At 44.9% G+C, this 18,938-nt stretch overlaps 2 protein-coding genes across 3 annotated transcripts in view; both read right to left on the bottom strand.

Moving 5' to 3' along the window:
- The window catches only part of LOC119650358 (serine/arginine repetitive matrix protein 2), a 41,708-nt gene extending 37,495 nt beyond the window's left edge, over positions 1-4,213 (bottom strand). For both annotated transcript variants that reach the window (XM_038053043.1, XM_038053045.1), the window contains exons 1-2: positions 3,680-4,213; positions 507-608 (exon numbers count right to left, since the gene is read on the bottom strand). In XM_038053043.1, the coding sequence (XP_037908971.1) occupies positions 507-608; positions 3,680-3,921 (344 nt within the window). In that variant the 5' untranslated portion in view covers positions 3,922-4,213. The remainder of the gene's footprint in view (positions 1-506; positions 609-3,679) is intronic.
- A 7,673-nt stretch (positions 4,214-11,886) lies between these two features.
- On the bottom strand, positions 11,887-13,824 carry LOC119649183 (60S ribosomal protein L23a). Its single transcript, XM_038051209.1, has 4 exons — positions 13,668-13,824; positions 12,775-13,241; positions 12,339-12,466; positions 11,887-12,276 (listed from the first exon to the last, which is right to left on the bottom strand). Exons 1-4 carry the CDS (start codon positions 13,696-13,698, stop codon positions 12,015-12,017), a joined length of 888 nt encoding a protein of 295 aa, XP_037907137.1. The 5' UTR covers positions 13,699-13,824; the 3' UTR covers positions 11,887-12,014.
- Positions 13,825-18,938: the final 5,114 nt, after the last annotated feature.

An 18,938-nucleotide genomic window follows, 5' to 3' on the forward strand; every position in this document is an offset into this window, starting at 1 on the left:
TTCATGTGTGGAACTCTGCTTTATCATTCACACACATCCGAAGTAATTTATAGCAAATCTGATGACCGATGATGACAATGATACACGAACTGGAGCATGATTTCTGTGTAATACAGAACCGCTAACACAGCTGAAGGGAAAACCACATCAGTGCTAATAGCACCTTTCTGTTTGGCTAACAAACTAGGAGTTTCTGCCCACAGGATAAGTGATCACAACTTTTATGTATATATGTATATTTATTCGCTAAATTTATTAATTGGAATAAAAAAAATTCAAGAAAAGCAACCAAATACGTGGACCCTAACCAAACTCCTTCGCGTCATAGCCTCCTCACCTTCAAGATATCAATTATATGGCCCACAGGAGTCAAGGTTACTTATGTCAACAGTAAATATATTTTTGACTCTTGATTATTCTGGACAAATTTATCAAAAGATTTTTCGTTGTGCGAAATCTTCTGAAATGCCTCGTCAACAAGTTTTATACAAACAAATTGTACTTACGCGACACGTCCAAATTCATCCTTAGGAAGATCTGCTTTGCCCTGTCCCATTAGCTTCGCCCTGTAAGAATCGATTTTCGTCTTGATGCTTTCCTCATCGTATCTGTGAAGTACAAACATTACAGGGTAATTAGGAAAAATGAATTAATTGAATGAAAATAGACTTAACAAGGACTTAAGGAACTATCGAAACGAACAGAATCCACATGTTTATTCTAAATTGTTTTTTTACAGCTTCCCGACATATGCTCGAATTTCTCTAATAACGAATTTAGCATGTTGCAAAAGGCCTTAGGAGAGTCTGCTCTGTCGAAAACTCGGGCATACGAGTTGTATAAAAACTATAACAATGGCCGTATAGTGGTAGAGAATTGACCCAGCGTAAAAAAAGTGAAAGAAATGGTTCTCGAAAAATTGTCATAGAAGCTAAGGGACATTGCTAGTGAACTTGGTATTGTATAATATTAAGGATCTCAGAAGGTTCTTGGGCATGTTAAAATTTCATTGTCGCTTCTTGCCTAAGGCCGCCCACCATGAACAGATCCTTAACGCCTTTTTGTCTGGGCCGAAAACCGAAACTCCTGTCTGATTGTGTGGTTCCCAGAAGCTGACCAGGCGTTTGAGAGCACCAAGCAACAGCTAATGGATCCTACACTTCTGGCATTCCCTCAGCGAGATGCACCCTTAGCCGTATTCGTCGATGCCTCAGATATTGTCGTAGGTGCTGCTCTTCACCAAAAAGTGAATCAAATCTGACAGCCGCTGAGCTTCTTCTCCTAAACTGCTTAATCCCGCTTAACGGAAGTACAGCACCTACTCGCCGCGAACCTCGCAATTAAATAATTCCTTCTTTCGAAACTTTTTGATACATTTTTATCGGCTTTTGGCAAACACACAGCACGACAAGAACCAGGCGAACTCCTGATTTTCAAATTTTCCTTGTTCGAATCAAAGAGTGGACCAGGTTCACGAATTCATAATAATTCATCCAACAGAACTTTTGGAAACATTTCAAAAAGAACAATTCATCTTCCCGCGATGCTTAGCATTCTTGGCTCAAGTGAAATTGGGAGATCGTTCCCCAGAGTCTTGCTTTCACGGCTGTTCGAGGTGCCACCCAAAACCTTTCTCGGGACATACTTTAAATAATGGCCTGAGGATGTCAAGGAAGGGAGGGAACCTCAGGGGCCACGGTTCAACAACTGTCTGAGGAAGAAGAAATTATGATCGGGACTGTGATTCGTCGTGGATCTTCCCTCTCGATCGTGGCACTCGGGTCCGGAGACTTACGGCTCCATGCGCGCGGTCGAGCGGTTTTTTTTTTTATTTTACAATTTTAGCTCGCGTTCTTGTTGTTATCGTTAGGCCGTCGCGAATTTCTTTGTTTTGTGGTCTATTTTTCAATCCAGTGCGGACCCACGTGAGCCTGGCTAGCACAGAGGCGTGCAAGAACGTGTCAACCGAGCACTTTGAAGGAGCTTCAGTCTTTGCGAGCGGAACTTCACGGTCAATTTCACCAACTTTTTAGGTTTCTGGGATAGCTCTTCCCTCTAGGTCGTTCTCGGCCACTTAGGATGATCGTCTGATCCTCCTATTCCCTAGGGTAATGGGAAGTAGCAGTGCTCCCTCGTTCCACCAAGCGTTTCCACACAATCCACCTCGACATCATTCGGGTGTTGCCTCATAATCATCGATAGGTTCACGCGGTGGCCTGAGGCAATACCTTTGAAAGACATTAGAGCACAATCTTGTGCAGAGGCCCTCTGTCGAGAATTGAATCCACAGTTATGTGCACCGGCAATTATAATCACCGACCGGAAAATGCAGTTTGAGTCCTCCCTTTTCTCAGAGTTCTTCTTGGTCTCCGAACAGCCAATCGCGAATAATTTGCTGCAAGTCCCGTGTAGCTTGTATACGTGGGGAACCCGAGACCCCGCAGCGACCCTGATTCGGACATCAGGTCGGGACTCAACGCGTCCGGTCTGTTGCGTCTGCTTAAGGACGCAACGCCAAAGTTGAAGCCGCCCCCACCCGCCAACCACTCGAAAACCGTGGCTGATGTGCTCAGGGATCTCGAATCCTGTACGCATCTCCTAATTAGGACAGACGCTTCTCGGAAGCCGCTGCAGTCTCCCTATGAAGGCCCCTTCGAAGTCCTCGAGCGAAGCGGATCTCATTGCAACCACACCGTCGGGGGCACGATCAAACGGGTCTCCTTGGCTCGACTAAAGCCCTTCGTTCAGTAAGAAAACGCGAGCAGGGCGAAAGACGCACGACGCGTCCGTCTTGACTTGCGACAGCCGACTTGAGGGAGCCGTGCGTCTGGTTCCTCGATGAAAGCCACTTGAGTTTCAGCTGGGAGTGGAGTGTTGCGGTGGAACCAGAAATTTGCGTGTCGGACGCACGCAATTGTGAATCGTGGCGGCCATGACATTGAAAAGCAATTTTTGACAGCGAACAATGTTTTACGACAACAAGTGAAATTGGAGTTCGGGCAGAGTACGTCCGAAACGAAGACTATCCCGATCAACTTCCCGCTTTCGCCAAGATTAATCTGAACATTCAAGTCGAACGACCGAAAAGCCGCATGAAAATGAGTCTCTCGATTCTACCCTACCAAAACGGCGGAACCTATTTGAAACTTGCTCCCCACTGAAGGGGTTAGGTTTGCAATGAATTCTGTTCTCTGTATGAAAGCTAATGGAACGAAATATTCTAGCTTCTTTAGGTTGGAATAACAAAAACATTTCTCAAGATTACCCTGACGCAGAGGTGCTTTGAAGGACAACCCTTTTATCTTCAAAAGTTTACAAAAATAGACGCCGGTATGAGCTCTTTGCACTCTAATCTTGTGTTGATAGTCGTTGACGTTTTTAATCGTACAGAGTTGTAGGAGGGAGCTTGCAACTGAATACAAATTAAGAAAAAAATAAAATTCTTGCAAACGCAGCTACTTATGCGAACAAATTAGATAAGATCTCACTAAGAAGTATTGCGGACAAACTCCATTTAGCGCTGCAATAACCGTTTTGAGATTGTTACTTGCAGCAATAAAAGGTTTTTTTACATCTTACTCAAATTTTAGGTCCAAATTCCCAATAATTCATGGAAACACTCCTTAAAGGTGATTATCCCTAAATTAACTTATCACGAAACCACAAAACCAGTACTCACCCTTGTTTCTCGAGGATCTCCTCGAACTCTGCGCACTTGACTTCGATTTTCCGCTTGCGCTCGTGATCCAGGATAGCCTGATTCGGTTGCCTATTCAGAGCTGCGTCCAATTTCGAGATATCCTCCTCAGTCTTGTAAGCGACATTATCCTTCTTCCCGGGCCTCACGAACGCCCAATTGCGCTGTACATGCCCGTTGGTGCCCGAGCCGCGGGGTGTTTGCAAACCGATACCATTATACATTTTTAGGACTTCCTGTCGTTCACTTGGTCAACATTTGAGGTGAATATAACACGCGTGAAATTAGTGATCTTTGACAAATCGATATTTTCGTCACCGCTCCTAATTCCAAGTGGCAGGGTTCGGAGTTTGATTGATATCGTACGTGGATAATCAAAGGAACCGACTATGGAATTCTCCACACACGTTCTAACTTATGAAACTGTATTTTTAACCGAGAATATCACTTGAAACGCAAACTATTCCAACCAGCGGCAACATACTTCCTCGCAAAGTTGACAGCTCGCCATATTGAAGTCGCAGAGCAGTCGGCGTAAAAAGTTTCAGTTCAGTGCCATCGGTTTAGAAATAAGTGTGAAACGGTTCGACGAGCTAATGGCGGATGTTTTTAAATGACAAAATTCAAATAAGTATTGTGAAGAAGGAGAGTGTTTCGCGCCTCAAAACTGAAACCATAATCGGGCTGATCTCTAAGGTGGTTTCTAGGCCTGTCTGGAGTAGTGCTGGGAAGATGCCATCTACTCCAGGTGATTTCAGTGGTCTAAAGATTCCCTGTCTTTTGCTAGTTTCCAGTTCTCCTTTCTCCCCGTTTTGTACATCGCCTTCTGTCGTGGGGTATTGCCCCAGGAAATGAGTTCTGAGAAGCAGATGTACCCTGTCCTCCCCCCATGTTCTTCCTTCAGACAGGCAGAAGATATCGTCTTGTCTTGTTTCACCCGGTTGAAGAGTTTTCGGACCCCTGTTCCCATTCTCACTAGGTTCCTGTACCACCAGGATATATTCCTTAATGACTTTAGTGTCCTAGCCCAAGAGCTGGCCTCATATACATCAATGACAACTTTGTTGAGGTCGTCGCTGTTTCCAGTTCGCCCCTGATATATAATTTTTAACTTATTGCTAAGAACAAATTCAAGAAGGCACTCACCTCTTCGATTAGTGTCGCTGCTTCCTCAGGCTTCGTTATAGGCGTTGTCACCACAGCCAAGAAGAAGTAGTAGCGCCTTCTTCTCGCAGAACTTCATTGGTCTAGTGACTAAGCTCCGGTGGGATTCGGATGTCGTCTCCTGAAAAGTAGCCCGTAGCTACGACTGCATCTCGCGTTCTCCCCTGGTTTCTAGTGAAACTTGGACAGCCATAAGGTCTTCAATCAGGATCTCTGAAAGAGACATATTTTTTAAATAACGTTAAGAATAATGCAAGTTCTCGGTTTTTCGGAAGAGGAGTCCCAAATTCCCGGCACAGTTCCTCCTTGCAGACTACGAATCTGCTCCAGGGCAACCAGGGTTCTTGTTAGTTTAGTTTACTGGGGAGAGCCGTAGCTCCCAACACTCAGGCCATTATTAGCCCCATTGTACTATCCCAAAGGTTCTTGAGCCAGCACTATTCCAAAGTCGTTCCTAGAAGTTGCCCTTGCGATCACTGCAGATGCACCTCTTGCATCTTACATCTTTGTGCTGGCCATTGATTCCATTAGTGTTTGTGGAGCTCTTCTCCACTGTTGGGGTGTTATCCTGCTCCTCCGAATGGCGCTTTCATGCAGGTTACTGTCCACCCTGAGCCCTACAAGATCCAGGTCTAGATCGTTCTTTCGGCCTCTATGGTCTCCAAGATTCCTTCGGGGATCTCTCCACCCAATGCCTCCTCTAAAGCATCTTTTCTCGGCTTTTTCCTGTCCACGTGCACAAATATGTTGCCAAATCTATAGCTTGATTGCTTCCAGGGATCGGTCATCTACCCCAATCGTGAGTTTCCCTTGCCCTTGTTGGCTGTCAGAACAGTCAACAGAACCTATTTGAGCTCACAAAAAGTGATCCGCTCGAAACCTCTCAGTATAGGATCAGTGCTCCAATGATTTTGCCAGTCCTTATGTATTCGTCAGAAACATGGCAGAACAAGAAAAATCTCGAGCTCTTAATGGCGTTCGCGATAATAATAAGGGGGCCCGCATAATTTTCACCTCAGACCCGTGTAGTTTCCAGCTTGGCCCCAAATTTTCTCTCTAAGGGCCTGAAGAGCGATATCAAGATCTTTTGGTTGGGGTTAAAACCCGGTTTAATAGTTTTCGGTGGGCCATGCCGACATCATATTGAATGTGTAATATGGTGTCGGCATGGCTATATCTGAGGGTTTCCATGATTCCATTAAAGAAGTCGAGCGACTTGATGACCGACTGATAAAGCTCACCATTACATCAGCTGACCGATCGCATGATTCACTTCTTCACCGCATACGCATCACAGTTAGGTCGGCTTGATTCCAAGAAAGATGCTTCCTTGCAACTTGTCGATACAAAGACCTGTAACGTGGCTGCTGATTATTATATCAACATTGCGGATGACCTTAATCGTCATGTGGGTGAAAAGATGCCATGGGCGAAAAGGATTTGGAGCGCGCAATGACCTTGGTGAGCGTATAGTCGATTTTGTGGGCACTCATAACATTGTACTTGTGAATACATGATTCATCAAACGATTATCTCATCTTCCTACATTTCATAGTGAGAACAGTAACACGCAAATCGACTATATCCTCATAAGACGCCGAAATTTACCACCATCACTGATTGGAAAGTCGTTCCCTATGAAACTATTACTCCTCAGCATCGGCCGTTGTTTGCTGTCTTGCTAATCAAGTCACTGATAAAACAATATGAGGAGCGCACTGGCCTGTCGCGCATTAAATTATGGCGATTTCGTGAGAAAAAGGAAAAAATAATCTCACTTACACGATTGCCAGTCATTATCAATGTAGAAGAATTGTGGAACCAAGTTAAAAACATGATTCACAAAGCGGCCTATGCAACCCTCGGGATCACGAAGCCAGGTAAGTGATTCATCAACTGTGATACTTGGCTTTGGAATGAATGAAGGTCCGAGAAAAAAAACGCCTCCATCATAAGTTTCTTGGCGATAAAATACGGATCAATTAGCAAATTTATAGGAATGCCAACGGGGAAGCAAAGAAAGCGATCACTGTTACCCGAACAGTCTATTACAAAAATGTTTATAGTAGGGATGACGAGAGAGATTTGTATCGACTTGTCAAAAGCCGACACTAACGCACGCAGGATGCCGAACACTTCTGTCCCGTTAATGACAAGAACGGTACTATTCTTACCGTTCGACGAGTCATGATGGATAGATGGCGAGAATATTTCGAGTAGATTTCAATGGAAGAATTCGTTCATCCTTCACACGTTCTGCTTAGTCGAGCCATTAGCAAAATTAATTGACTTTGCATGGGATACCCATATGTTCAATTCCTCGTCGTTGGAATCGCAGCTAGTCAAACCACTCTCGCTGGATTCAGGGCGGAACCCGATTTCGAATTCGGGCCCAAAGCCGAACGAATGCCTTTGACTGGGTTTGGTGTTTAGGCATTGCTAACCCAGACTCCAAAGGAAAGCAGACCCTAGTAATGGTGGCGAGAATGGGGCTCATAATTTTAAACAGTGGATCCACGCCAACATTACAGCATCCAGGCTGTGAAGAAGGCATTCCCGACGGCACCTTCGCATCGGAATCAATGGTGTCGTCAAAGAATGGGTTGCGAGTTCTGGCAGACTTTCCGGCAAACGACTATCAATACATTACTTTCAAAGTTGTTAACGATATCTCTCGGCGCGCACCATTCGCGCAATTTCCCTGCGCGTGGAGTGCAACGAAGCTATTGGAATTGGCAGAGCTGTGCTGAAGGACACTTCAGAAGCTGGTAGTGCTTCAGCTGACACTATCGAAAATTCAGCTATAAACCTGGTGCTGGCAGCCTACGAGGCTTTTATGCACTGGAGGACACTTTCTACTGCCGACCTGTAGAAAAAGCGTGATTAGTTTTGTCGTTTGACACAACAATTAAATAACGGGTACGGCAGACCAAAAAGAGGACTCGCCGCATTATAAACAAAGGCAAAAGTACATAAGCTAGTGTTCCACCATCTGCCAGATCTACTCCTCGATGCATTCTAGAGGTGCAGAGGAAGATGAAGATCACGTAGCAGGTAGCACAGAGACCCATCCTAGGGCCGGACCTCTCGAACATTTCTAAGACTGACTGTTGTTGACTGTTGCACAAAGCAGTCTTGGCATATTGAGGCGGAAGGTAAGCGATCGACGACCGCTCACGGTTTCAGCCTTACGTTGAAAAAAAACCGAAGTAGTTATCGCATCAATTGGCGAGATGATTAAAGAGTCAAAACCAGCAGTTAAGTACCTTGGATTGACGCTCGACTTGAAGATTAGCTTTTAAAAGTTTTGTGTAAAACATATGGATTTACTGTCTGTCTGTCGGTCACACGCACTTTTCTCCAAAATGGCTGAACCGATCTGAGTGAAATTTTATGGACAGGTAGGAACTATGCAATCCCACGTATACAAGGAGTGACATAAATTTAGGTGTGGTTTAAAGGAGGTTAGTATCCGGATAGCTCCGTGGTTAGAGCACAAGGCTGTCGTACGTTACGGTCTTGAATGAACACACTTCAAGGCCCTGATCCAATATGAATTGTTGCGTTAACGATTATTATTATTATTTCAAGGAAATATCTTTTCACAAATGTAATACAGTGTTCTATGGCGCTTAGGTTTGGGCTGATGCGCTTGATAAAACAGTGAGTTGCAACTGCCTTGTGCAAGTATAAAGACGGGGAGCTTGGGGGTGGTTCTAACTACCGTGGAAGGTAAAACTATTTATGTATAAGTGCAAAGGAACAGACTCATAGAAAAAACGATAACATATACTTAGGAGGCAGATACACTCGAGTGCAAAAAAACCCAGCACACCATGAGCTTCAATAAAAAATATTAAGCAAATATCGATATTTCGGGAATAACTTGTTCCCTTCTTCAGTGCATGGGCTGATGTGAACAAAATTGGAACTTATGTACTAATGGATATTCTAATTGTAAATTGATTGATTATAATACCTTATAGAAACCTGAATAAGGGGGAGTTGCAGTTACCTAAATCGGAATTTAATCCAGTATTTTCCACTAATCCGCAGGCTTTCGTACGCGTCTAACACTCTCTGCCCCTTAAGCACCTTCACATTGTTAATATATATCTGCCCTTTCTCTAACATATGTTTGGCCATTGTGGATTTCGAAGCCACCGGCTTCATGTTACTGCAGGTATATATGTCAGCTGGCTGAACTCAATCTGCACTCTAATGTTCCTGCTATCGATCTTGGTGCTCAGAGGTGGCGGCGAGGAAGATGGGGCGGCAACCCTATCGGCCAAACCAAAACCAAGTGGCCGAGGAGAACCTCCATAGTGGTGGCACCGGGAGACGCTGTAATCACTTTGGTTTGCCGGCTGTGATTCAGTAGGCGAATGCTTCAAAGGCCTAATCAGGGCGATCAGACCCGAGTCTGCACGGGGACTCATCTGAAGTGGCAATTTGGTCACGAAACCTTACCAGGGGTAGACTGGTACCATGGGAACCGGGAAAGCCCCTGGACTCACATACTTGTGAGTCCTCCTGTTGTATGTGAGGACAGCTCAGCTGCGGTTGGCCCCCCTAGTGGGAGTTTGATGGTGGTTGTGGTTATACTCAAGCGAGAAGAGACCTTCGGGCCTCGACGTGGTGTTGCGTATCAACACGGGTGCCGTACTCCATAGTTCGGTAGAGATTTAGGTAATTCTTGCATCTCCCAGTATGAATGCTAAGCCATGCACTTGGTATAGACTGGTACCGTTGTTGCTTGTCTCAGCGGGGCTCTGATTGTGGTCACAAAATCAATCCGTGTCTTAAGAGGACCGTAGGATTAAGTCTCACGACAGGTGCCTACGTAAAACACCATGGGCTTCACTTGCTATCGACCTTCTCCTCACTGCAGCACACAGAGCAATGCTGTAGTTATAGTACAATTCGAAGGACGATCGGAAATGGTGTGGGTATGAATTTGTCTAGAACCGAAGACAGATCTCTATGTGCTTCGGAGACCACCCCTCAATACCAGCCTTACATAAGTGATAGAGTGGTCAATCTTATAAGGAGCATGCCGGCAAGGATGCAAGCTGTTATTCAAGCAAAAGGAGGAAACACTGGATATTAAAGTCTATGAATTTTTTGTCTTCCTATGTTTTTAAATAAAATTTACAGAATTTTTATTTTTAATTACGTTTGTTTTTACTTTACTTTTCCTGTATTAAAATTACATGTGTTACTACTTCTTCTTTTATGCCATTTAAACAGAATATGTACACTACATAAAGCTAAAAAAATCGGTAAATTTTATTAAGTTGGGAAAGAGCAAGCAAAAAATATAATAATCGGAAATTAAAAGTTTTTTTGCATTCGAGCTTAGATTCATTATCATCAACGGCGCAACAACCGGTATTCGGTCTAGGTCTGCCTTAATTCGAGCGTAGATTGGCCGGCTTATTAGCAACTCAGGCCCATGGTTGAACCAAAAGCATGGTGAGATTGATTATTTCTTTACCCAGCTTCTAAGCCCGCATGGAGGTTACTTGCACAAGATTGGGAAGGTACGACTGACTGTTGTTCTACAATATCGACGACGCCGATCACATCTGTTTTCTTGTGGAAGTTGGAATGGGGTTCGCTGGGAACTTCACTTCCTGCAGATACAGCTGAGGCACATAGCCGCCGAGCTCGACAGGTGATGCTCCTCGTAACGCCTTAAATTCCGTATGATAGAAAGACATTCTAGGAACACTAGACAATACTTTCCACGTGTCGAGCTATCTCTTACGGATATTGAAGGACTATCTGAGGAACCTGTCCCTATTCTATGAAACCCTGGCGGGTCAGAGCAGGATGGAGGTGACGGGGCCGGACCTCTTGAACGCTTCCTATTATAGTCTACTTAAACTCGACATACCAGAAAAGTCGCGCCTGGTCGGTTATGTAGATGTCACGGCGCTGGTTGCTGGACACACTGTCAAACAGGCGCAAAGTAGACTTGGTATATTGATGCGACGGGTAAGCGATTGGATGACTGCTCATGATTTTAACCTTGATCTGAAAAAAAAAAACCGAAGTAGCCATCCTGGTAAAAAAGAGAATTCCGATCCTGCGTCCCATATCCTTTGACGAGTCAAAACCAGCGGTAAAGAACCTTGGTCTGACTCTTGAACCAAAGATGAGCTTTTTTGAGCAAATCAAAGCAACAGCTAACGAGGGTACAGCTAGAATTTTGGCGTTAAGTAGGTTGATGGTAAATATTGCGGGTCCCATGTCTAGGAGGCGACGTCTCTTGATGACTTCCGCTGTACGGCGCAGAAGTATGGGCTGACGCTATTGGCAAGAAGGTATATCGTAAACGTCTCGCGCAAGTACAGAGACGGACAGCTTTGCGGGTGGCGTCTGCGTACCGCACTGTCTCTGAACCGGCCGTGATGGTAGTCGCGGGAATGATCCCCTTTGCCCTTCTCGCTATGAAGCGTAAATCCATATACAAACGAGGGAAGGTTGTTGCTCGTGAAGAACGGCAACGCACCCTAGATGAGTGGCAACTCTCTTGGCAAAATGAAACTAGAGGCAGATGGGATGCGCTGTTCATTAGCAACTTGGCTGAATCGGAAGCATGATGAGACTTAGTGTTTCCTTACCCAGTTCCTGCAAAACCTGGTGCTAAAGACCGCTGACAGGTGGAGCCGTGTTGCCCATTACGCTCGGGTTCTTCTCGTTGCAAGGAAGAGTATGCTCGACTGGTGGAGGAGCCGGATGGCATGGGGCTCCTTGAACTGATAGTTCCCTTCCGCCTTTCGTTGGCGGAGGGAATTCTATGATTTGAACGCCCCGCAAGATGCGAGAGTTCGGGAGCTAGTGTTTAGTTGGTAGTCCAACGATGTACCGTTGCAGGAGCCCAACACTCTGTGCGTAAACGCATTCGCCAACCCTACCCAAAAAAAACTCTTAAAGGACATCAATCGTTCAGCAATTTAGCCTTTCGTGGAAATAAATCTTCTGCTCTTCGTTATGATAAATTTAAAAGACCGACGCTCTTAGATTTTAACTTTTATTGTTTAATCCAGTTTTTAAAAAAAAGACATCACCTCCGTTTTGTACGGCTCACCCGCTCCACCAAAAAGCAAAGCGACAAAACCGCACAAAATGAAAACAAATCCACTTTTTATATGATGCCGATTTTGTTGGCAATGTCCAGCGCATCGTAGTCCCGCGCCAGCCGCACGTAAGCCTTCTTTTGTCCGTCAGGCCGGATCAGAATGTTAACCTTGGCTACTTTGATGTCGTACAGTTTCCTCACCGCCGCACGAATGTGATTCTTATTTGCCCGCAAATGTGTCAAGAAGACGAGCGTGTTGTTGTCTTCGATCTTTTTCATGGCGGCTTCAGTCGTGAGTGGGTACTTGATGATGTTGTAGGCATCCATGCTGCGGAAGAGGGCAAAGGGTTAGTGGGGAATGTTGAGATCTGGGGCGGCTTCATGGCTTACCGATTCCTGGTGGGGACTGATTTCCTTGGGTACTTGGGATTACGTGGTAACCTCAGAGTCCTTGGCCGCTTGAACTGGACGCTGGTGCGGATCTTCCTTGTCCTGGTTCCAAATTGACCTTTGATAACCTGCGGAGAGGAGAATCGGACGAGATTAGAGAAAATGCACATTCAGGGGGAGTTTCGCTTCATGGAGAGCGATATCAGTAATGAAATTTCTTTTCATGGTTTTATTTGGATTTCAATGAGATTCCTTCTAAAAAATCATCATTCGAAGACATTGTTCGATTGCCGGGTTTGGTGTACGTTACACGCGGGGGGTTACTGGAACCCAAAAGAACACATGCCGATTTTGGCCTGCTCCACTGATCTAACAACGCGAAGACGAACGCAAACCAAACTTCCAACACGAAATAACTCAACATTCGACTACGTACCTTTGTCTTAACCTTCTTGGCCTTTAGGATGGCGACGGCCTTAGCCTTGGCAGTTCCCTTTTGGACCTTGAGGGCTTTTGGTTTGCCGGCAGCAGTCTTGGCTTTAGCTTTAGCGGCGAGCTTGGCGTGTGCTGTGGTCCTAGCGACCTTGACGGTTGCCTTCTTCTTAGGCTTGCCATCCTTGCCGACCTTAGCCTTGGTAGCCTTCTTGGCGTCGGGTTTCTTGGCCGCGGTCTTCTTCACTGCAGGTTTCTTGTCACCGGCCTTCTTGTCGCCACCAGCTTTCTTGTCGGCAGACTTCTTAGCTGGCGCGGCTTTCTTTGCTGGTGGAGCTGCCGATGAGGGAGCAGCTGCTTTCTTCTCAGCAGGCTTAGCTGCGGGTTTTTTCTCCGCTGGTTTCTTAGCTCCTGCCCCGCTTGTGGAGGCGGCAGGTTTCTTCTCTTCTTTTTTCTCCGCCGGCTTCGCCGCTGAAATGGAAAAGTAGAAGTTAGCGCACGTTTTTCCCCAAACTACATGAATTGAAATTGTCTAAACATGGGCTGCCTAGGACATAAGGGTTGAGGTTAGAATTCAATGTGATTGTTTACAGCTATTTTACGGCCACTTAATCGACGAACGGAAACTCTTTTAAACTAAGACGTATTGAGAAAATTCCGGACTACATAAAGGCTCCCAGGGCCAAGAAACTATCCAAACAGCAAATTACTTGACATTCAACCGCGTGGCTGGCATTGACAGCTAGAGAACAACATTCAAATTTCTCCATGAATTTCGTGAATTATCACTTCACGCACTCCAGGAAATAATATCCGCAGCAAAGAACAATCACTTTACGAATTATTCTAGCACAAATTCAGACAATTTCTCGGGCTAAAACACGTATTTTCCCTTACCGGACTTGTCAGTGGGCTTCTTGGGTGCCATATTCACGAAAAAGGCAGATGCGAAAGAAAGAGACTCGAATGTCTGTGACCGGAACTCGTGAAATGCTGATTCAGCGGCGGATTCGACGCTGAATACAAACGATACTCGTTGTTGATATGATGGCGGGCAAAGATTCGAAGTTTCTTGAAAAATATTTTGAATAGAATGACAAAAACACAACAAATTAGATGCACTAAGGTGAAAAAGTTTTAAATGTAAAGTTAATTAAAAACCAGTCTTTCTTCGAAGTTTTATTTGTTTGCGTAGCTTATCGGTATGATTGATATTAGATCGTCCGCATGTAATATTTTGGGGACATTTTTTTAACTGCAGAGTCTCGGGGATTAATTCTCAAGAAAACGAACTTTTGCGCAAAAAATCAATTAGATAGGAACCGGTCACAAAAATATGTACGGAATAGAGTAAAAATCGGTGATTAGAACTTTTCTTTTTACTAATAAATCGAGAAGAATTCTTTATCAAAGAAATTTTACTTTTTCTTAAATCCGACATTTTTTGTTAATATTGTTTGAAGCGTATTTCATGGTTTGCTGAGAGTGCTGCGTTTGAAAAATTGTTGATGTACTGAAGAATGAAGATCGGGTATTTTTCGAACTCAGATATGAGGTCCGGTTTCGTAAGATTTTGTATATAGAAAGCTTTTAATTATCATTCGATATTATTTCCAAGGATTGCTGGATGCAATTGAAGATGTTGCTTCTTATATTTGCTGGTAAAAATGTCCGCAAAAAAATATAGTCCAACGCAACATCTTCATCTCCATTATCGCAAGACGCTTTTCATTGTCTTTTTTAATCGACCAGCACTCTGAAACATAGAGTGCGACAGGACGAACGAAAATTTTAGATTCGAGACTTCCGTTGATACGTTGATCACAAAGAACGCCAGTTCTGGAACGCCACTTCACCCAGGTTGCGTTAATGCGTGAAACAATTTCATAACGCAGTTCTCCATTGGTTGATAGCGTTGACCCGAGGTATTTAAATCGCTCAGTTTTGGGCGGGTCATTGCTTCTGAAAGTGCCTGTTTCATATTTTATTCAAATTCAATCTGGAACCGTGTTGTAAGAGGCAATCATTCTATTTTTGTACAAGTTGCTCGAGATCATTTTTGCTATTGGACGCTTGAAAAACATCATCTGCATAAAGCAGTGCGTCGGGCGCTGGACTTTGGATGTTGCGTGTGACGGTGTCCATAGCAAGAACAAAGAGGAGTGGTGAGAGGGCGCTTCCTTGATGAACAACAAACAGAAACACGAAGCGGTTTTGATACACACGCTACACTTCAAACTTTACTTTTCGGATCGTGGTAGCATCTGAACCCAGCACACGAGTTCCTCTCGCACTAGGTTATCGTAGAGCATACAGATGAGTTCGTGTAGCACACGGTCAAATGCTTTCTTTAGATCCAGAAATACAATGTAAAGAGGGCGATACTTCTCACGGTACTTCTCCATGAGTAACCGCGCAGGGGGTATTGCGTCAGTAGTTCCGTAGTTCTTGACAAATCCCGCTTGATTCACGTTTATTTCAACGATTTCGCGAATGCGTTCAAAAATCTTCATGGCATGGAAAAGTAACCGGATCCGACGAATCCGACGAATGAATATTCTGCTGGACTACCTTTCTTTTTCCATGTGGTGGTGTTCTTCCTTCCTGAATAACCCGATTAAAGAATTCGTTGAACCACAGTGTTGGATCCCAGCTCTTCGCTTTCCAGAGCTCAGATGCGATGTCGTCAGGTCCTGTGACTTTCCTCGATTTCATTCGTTTTATTGCCTCCTCGACTCCAGTTTTGCTGACAGGTGGAACTGATCCAAATGTCAGCAATGATTGTGGAAGTGAAGGATGAGCGAATTCTTCAGTTCAAATCTGCTCGAAGTATTCTCGCCATCTATCCGTTGCGGCTCGACGGTTGGTAAGCAAAGTACCGTTTTTGTCATTAACGCGACAGAAGTGTTCGATGTCCTGTGTACGTTCGTTACGGCTTTTAGCAAGTCGATACAAATCTCTCCCGCCATCCCGAGTGTCAAGTTTATCGTAAATATTTTTGTAACGGGCCGCTCCGGTGACAGCGATTGGTTTCTTTGCTTCCCGGTTGTCATTCTTATAAATTTGCCAATTAGCCAGCGTTTTATTGTCGAGGACCTTGTGCTAGAGACGTTCCTTTTCACGGACCTTTATTTCAACATCGTCATTTCAAAGCCAAGTATCTCGGTTGATGTACCGCTTATCTGGCTTGGTGACTCCGAGAATTGTAGATGCCGCTTTCTGGATCGTGTCTTTCATTTGGTTTCATGGTGTTTCCACATTCGTAATGGTCGGTAATCGTGTGAGTGAGATCATTTCTTCTTTCTCCTCACGAAATCGCCACCATTTAATGCGCGGCGGGCCAGTGCGTTCCTCACACTATTTTATCGGTGGTTTAATTCATAGGACGGCAATGAATGGCCGATGTTGAAGTGCGATGATCTCATAGGGAACAGCTTTACAATCAGTGATGGTGGCAAAATGTTGGCGTCTTAAGAGAATATAGTCGATTTGCGTTTTACTGTTCCCACTATAAAATTTAGGAAGATGAGACAATTATTTGATGAACCATGTGTTCATAAGTACAAGGTCATGGGTGTCCGCAAAATTGATTATACGCTCACCACCCTCATTGCGCGCTCCAAACCCCTTTCCTCCATGGCACCTGTCATTGTCACTCACAGCTATTCAGGTCGCCCACAGCCATTCAGGTCGCCAGCAGGCACATGACAAGTCTTTTCATCGAGAAGTTGCCAGAAGGCATCTTTCTCGGCATCGGGTCGACCGTCTGTGGTGCGTACGCGCTGAAGAAGTGAATAGTGCGGTCAGCTGACATAATAGTGAGCTTCATCAGCCGATCATCAAATCGTTCAACTTCTTTAATGGCATCACGGAAGCCCACTGAGAGCAGTTTATAGCCATTTTTTCTGGGTTCGCGTTCAATGTCGCAGCTTTTCGCACCAGACCATCGCATTTCTTGCAGAGCCTCGGGGTGGCGCACACTGAGAGTTTGTGTTAACCACTTGTTTGCCGAGAAGTCTTCCAGAATTCGCCACCTACCCACCAGCGACATCATTTACTCCGATGCAAAGGTTACGGCTGGAATGCTTTCCTCGCAGCCCAGGCGCCGGAATGTTGGCGTGGATTTTATGTTTAAAACTACAAGTTCTGTTCTCGCCGTAATTTCGAGAATTCCTTTTTTTTCTGGAGTCTAGGTGAGGCTTGCCCCCTGCAAGTGGCCTGGCGTTGAAGTCAACCCTGACCAGGATCCATCCTCTGTGCCAAGATAACGTCCTCCAGAGCATCAAACCTGCGTCAAAAGTCCGGCATCGTCTCATTCGGTGTTAGAAAACAACTGAAAAACGTTACCTTTAAACACCGAGTCTAGACAAAGTCGTCCCCTCGGTCTTGAGCAAGAACCTTAAAGTGGGTGTCGTCCCAAACCACCCAAATGGCAGCTGTACCTGATATGACAGGGTGCCATGAAGCTGGTTTCTTGTTTTGGTACTGCTCACTGATGAGCATTAAATACGCTTTGGTTTCCGCAGCGAACTGCGCTAGTAACTCGTGAGCGGTTACACTCCGGTGCATGTTGATTTGTAGCTCTTTCCAGTTCTGTTCTGAAGATTGGACACCGCTCCGAGTCCGCAGTGTCCGCAATGTTCTTATGAGAGGTAGTTTTGGTCTCGGATTTCCGTGGGTTCCAGACTATAAATCAAAGTTATTCTCTCCCAAAAGCCCTTTGACTGCTTCAGAGGATGTACCTTTATTTGCTGTCCTCGGGCCTAATTCGAATAGGACTGCACCACCCTTCGTTTTTCGAATGGAAAACATTTCTGTTCCGCTATGTTCGGACTTGATTTTGTAACGGATTTCACTGAGGACTGCCGCAAAGATTTTCCGGGGCTTCGTCTCCCTACTTTTCCTTTTGGTGCTCCATCCTTTGTGTCCGACTTAATTTTAAGCAGAGGTTTTTCTGATGACGTGGCTTGTTGTTACCTCTCGTCCCCTTTCGCCTTCTTTTTTTGAGCCCTGGAGAGTACCTGAGTGAAGTTTCCTTCAGATGCCCATTCCTTCTTTCGTTTTTTCGTCAGTTCGTTCTGTAACGGGCTGTCTGCGATCTGTTTAGCGCTCAGCGGGAGGCGTAGTTGTTTCTGTATTCCGCACATATTCTCTTACTCTCTATGTCCCCTTGTAGTACGAAATTTTATCTAGGAGCTCCTCCAGCTCCATCAGCTCGTTTTTCGTTCATTTGCTGACGTTTTTCTGGAGGAACGTCGCAGATCGGCCATTAGCAGTTCGTTCTTCACCGAGAAACTTTCCCGAGGCTACTACCTAGGACGCAGATATTATGCCAGCTAGGGGGTCAGAGCTACTTGCTTGGGAGCCTCGGTGACGCCACTGCCCGTATCGTAAGCAACCCGTTGAGGATCGTTGACGACCCCCTAGGAGTACCTAAAATGGTTAGTTTGATCTTTGTGCTGTCGCTACTCCGTCAACACAGGTAGAGTGGAGGTATTTCAAATGATGAAGATACCTCGGGGGTTCCCTGGTCCTGAAAGTGGGCATTTTCAAAGTGATCTTTTTCTCCCTCCCTTTCCTAGTCAACGTTCTTATCAACTTTCAAACTTTAGTATATAAATCAGTCCTATAACCAATTAGTTCATAGCGATTCATTCTCAACTGTTTCTTTGCTTTTCCAACTCCACAGAAAGATTGTCTTGAATACAGCGACGGCGCTTCTGTTTCCCTTTTTGGAGGCTCATCTGCTGCTTCATTGCGCTCTATCCTAACATAGCTGGGAAGTTAGAGAAGTCAAACCTTATCAAATAGGGCGAGTATGTGTTTTGCCTAGTTGGATTCACTGTCGTTTTCGTAGAATTGCGATTTTGTGGCCTCTATAGTTCCCCTGAGGATAAAGTAAGCAAACTTCATCAGCTCTCTGTTCCGTAGGGGCTTGCGAAACCTAATGCTTTGCGATGATGTTGTCCTTGCCGTTAAGAGTATTTCGTCCTAACCTGCTTGGATTGTTATTATCAGAATTAACAAATGGGAGCAAATGATACCTGTCTATGACTAAGAGTCATTTAATTCCGGCGCAGAGGGATGAAACCGAAGTAGAATTTTTCGAACACCAAAAAGAGATCCATGTAGAAAAAAGTGAGACTTAGCTTCATGATTTTAATGCCG

Source organism: Hermetia illucens, chromosome 2 (genome assembly GCF_905115235.1).
Source record: "Hermetia illucens chromosome 2, iHerIll2.2.curated.20191125, whole genome shotgun sequence".
NCBI classification, from domain to species: Eukaryota; Metazoa; Arthropoda; class Insecta; order Diptera; family Stratiomyidae; genus Hermetia; species Hermetia illucens.

What these genes read in the sequence shown, in the direction of transcription:
- LOC119649183 (XM_038051209.1), bottom strand. Translation starts at nt 13,698, where the DNA reads ATGGCACCCAAGAAGCCCACTGACAAGTCCG. An exon ending in GAAGCCCACTGACAAGTCCG is followed by an intron (nt 13,242 to 13,667) that starts GTAAGGGAAAAT and finishes TTTCCATTTCAG; the next exon opens with CGGCGAAGCCGGCGGAGAAA. An exon ending in CCAAGAAGGTTAAGACAAAG is followed by an intron (nt 12,467 to 12,774) that starts GTACGTAGTCGA and finishes TCCTCTCCGCAG; the next exon opens with GTTATCAAAGGTCAATTTGG.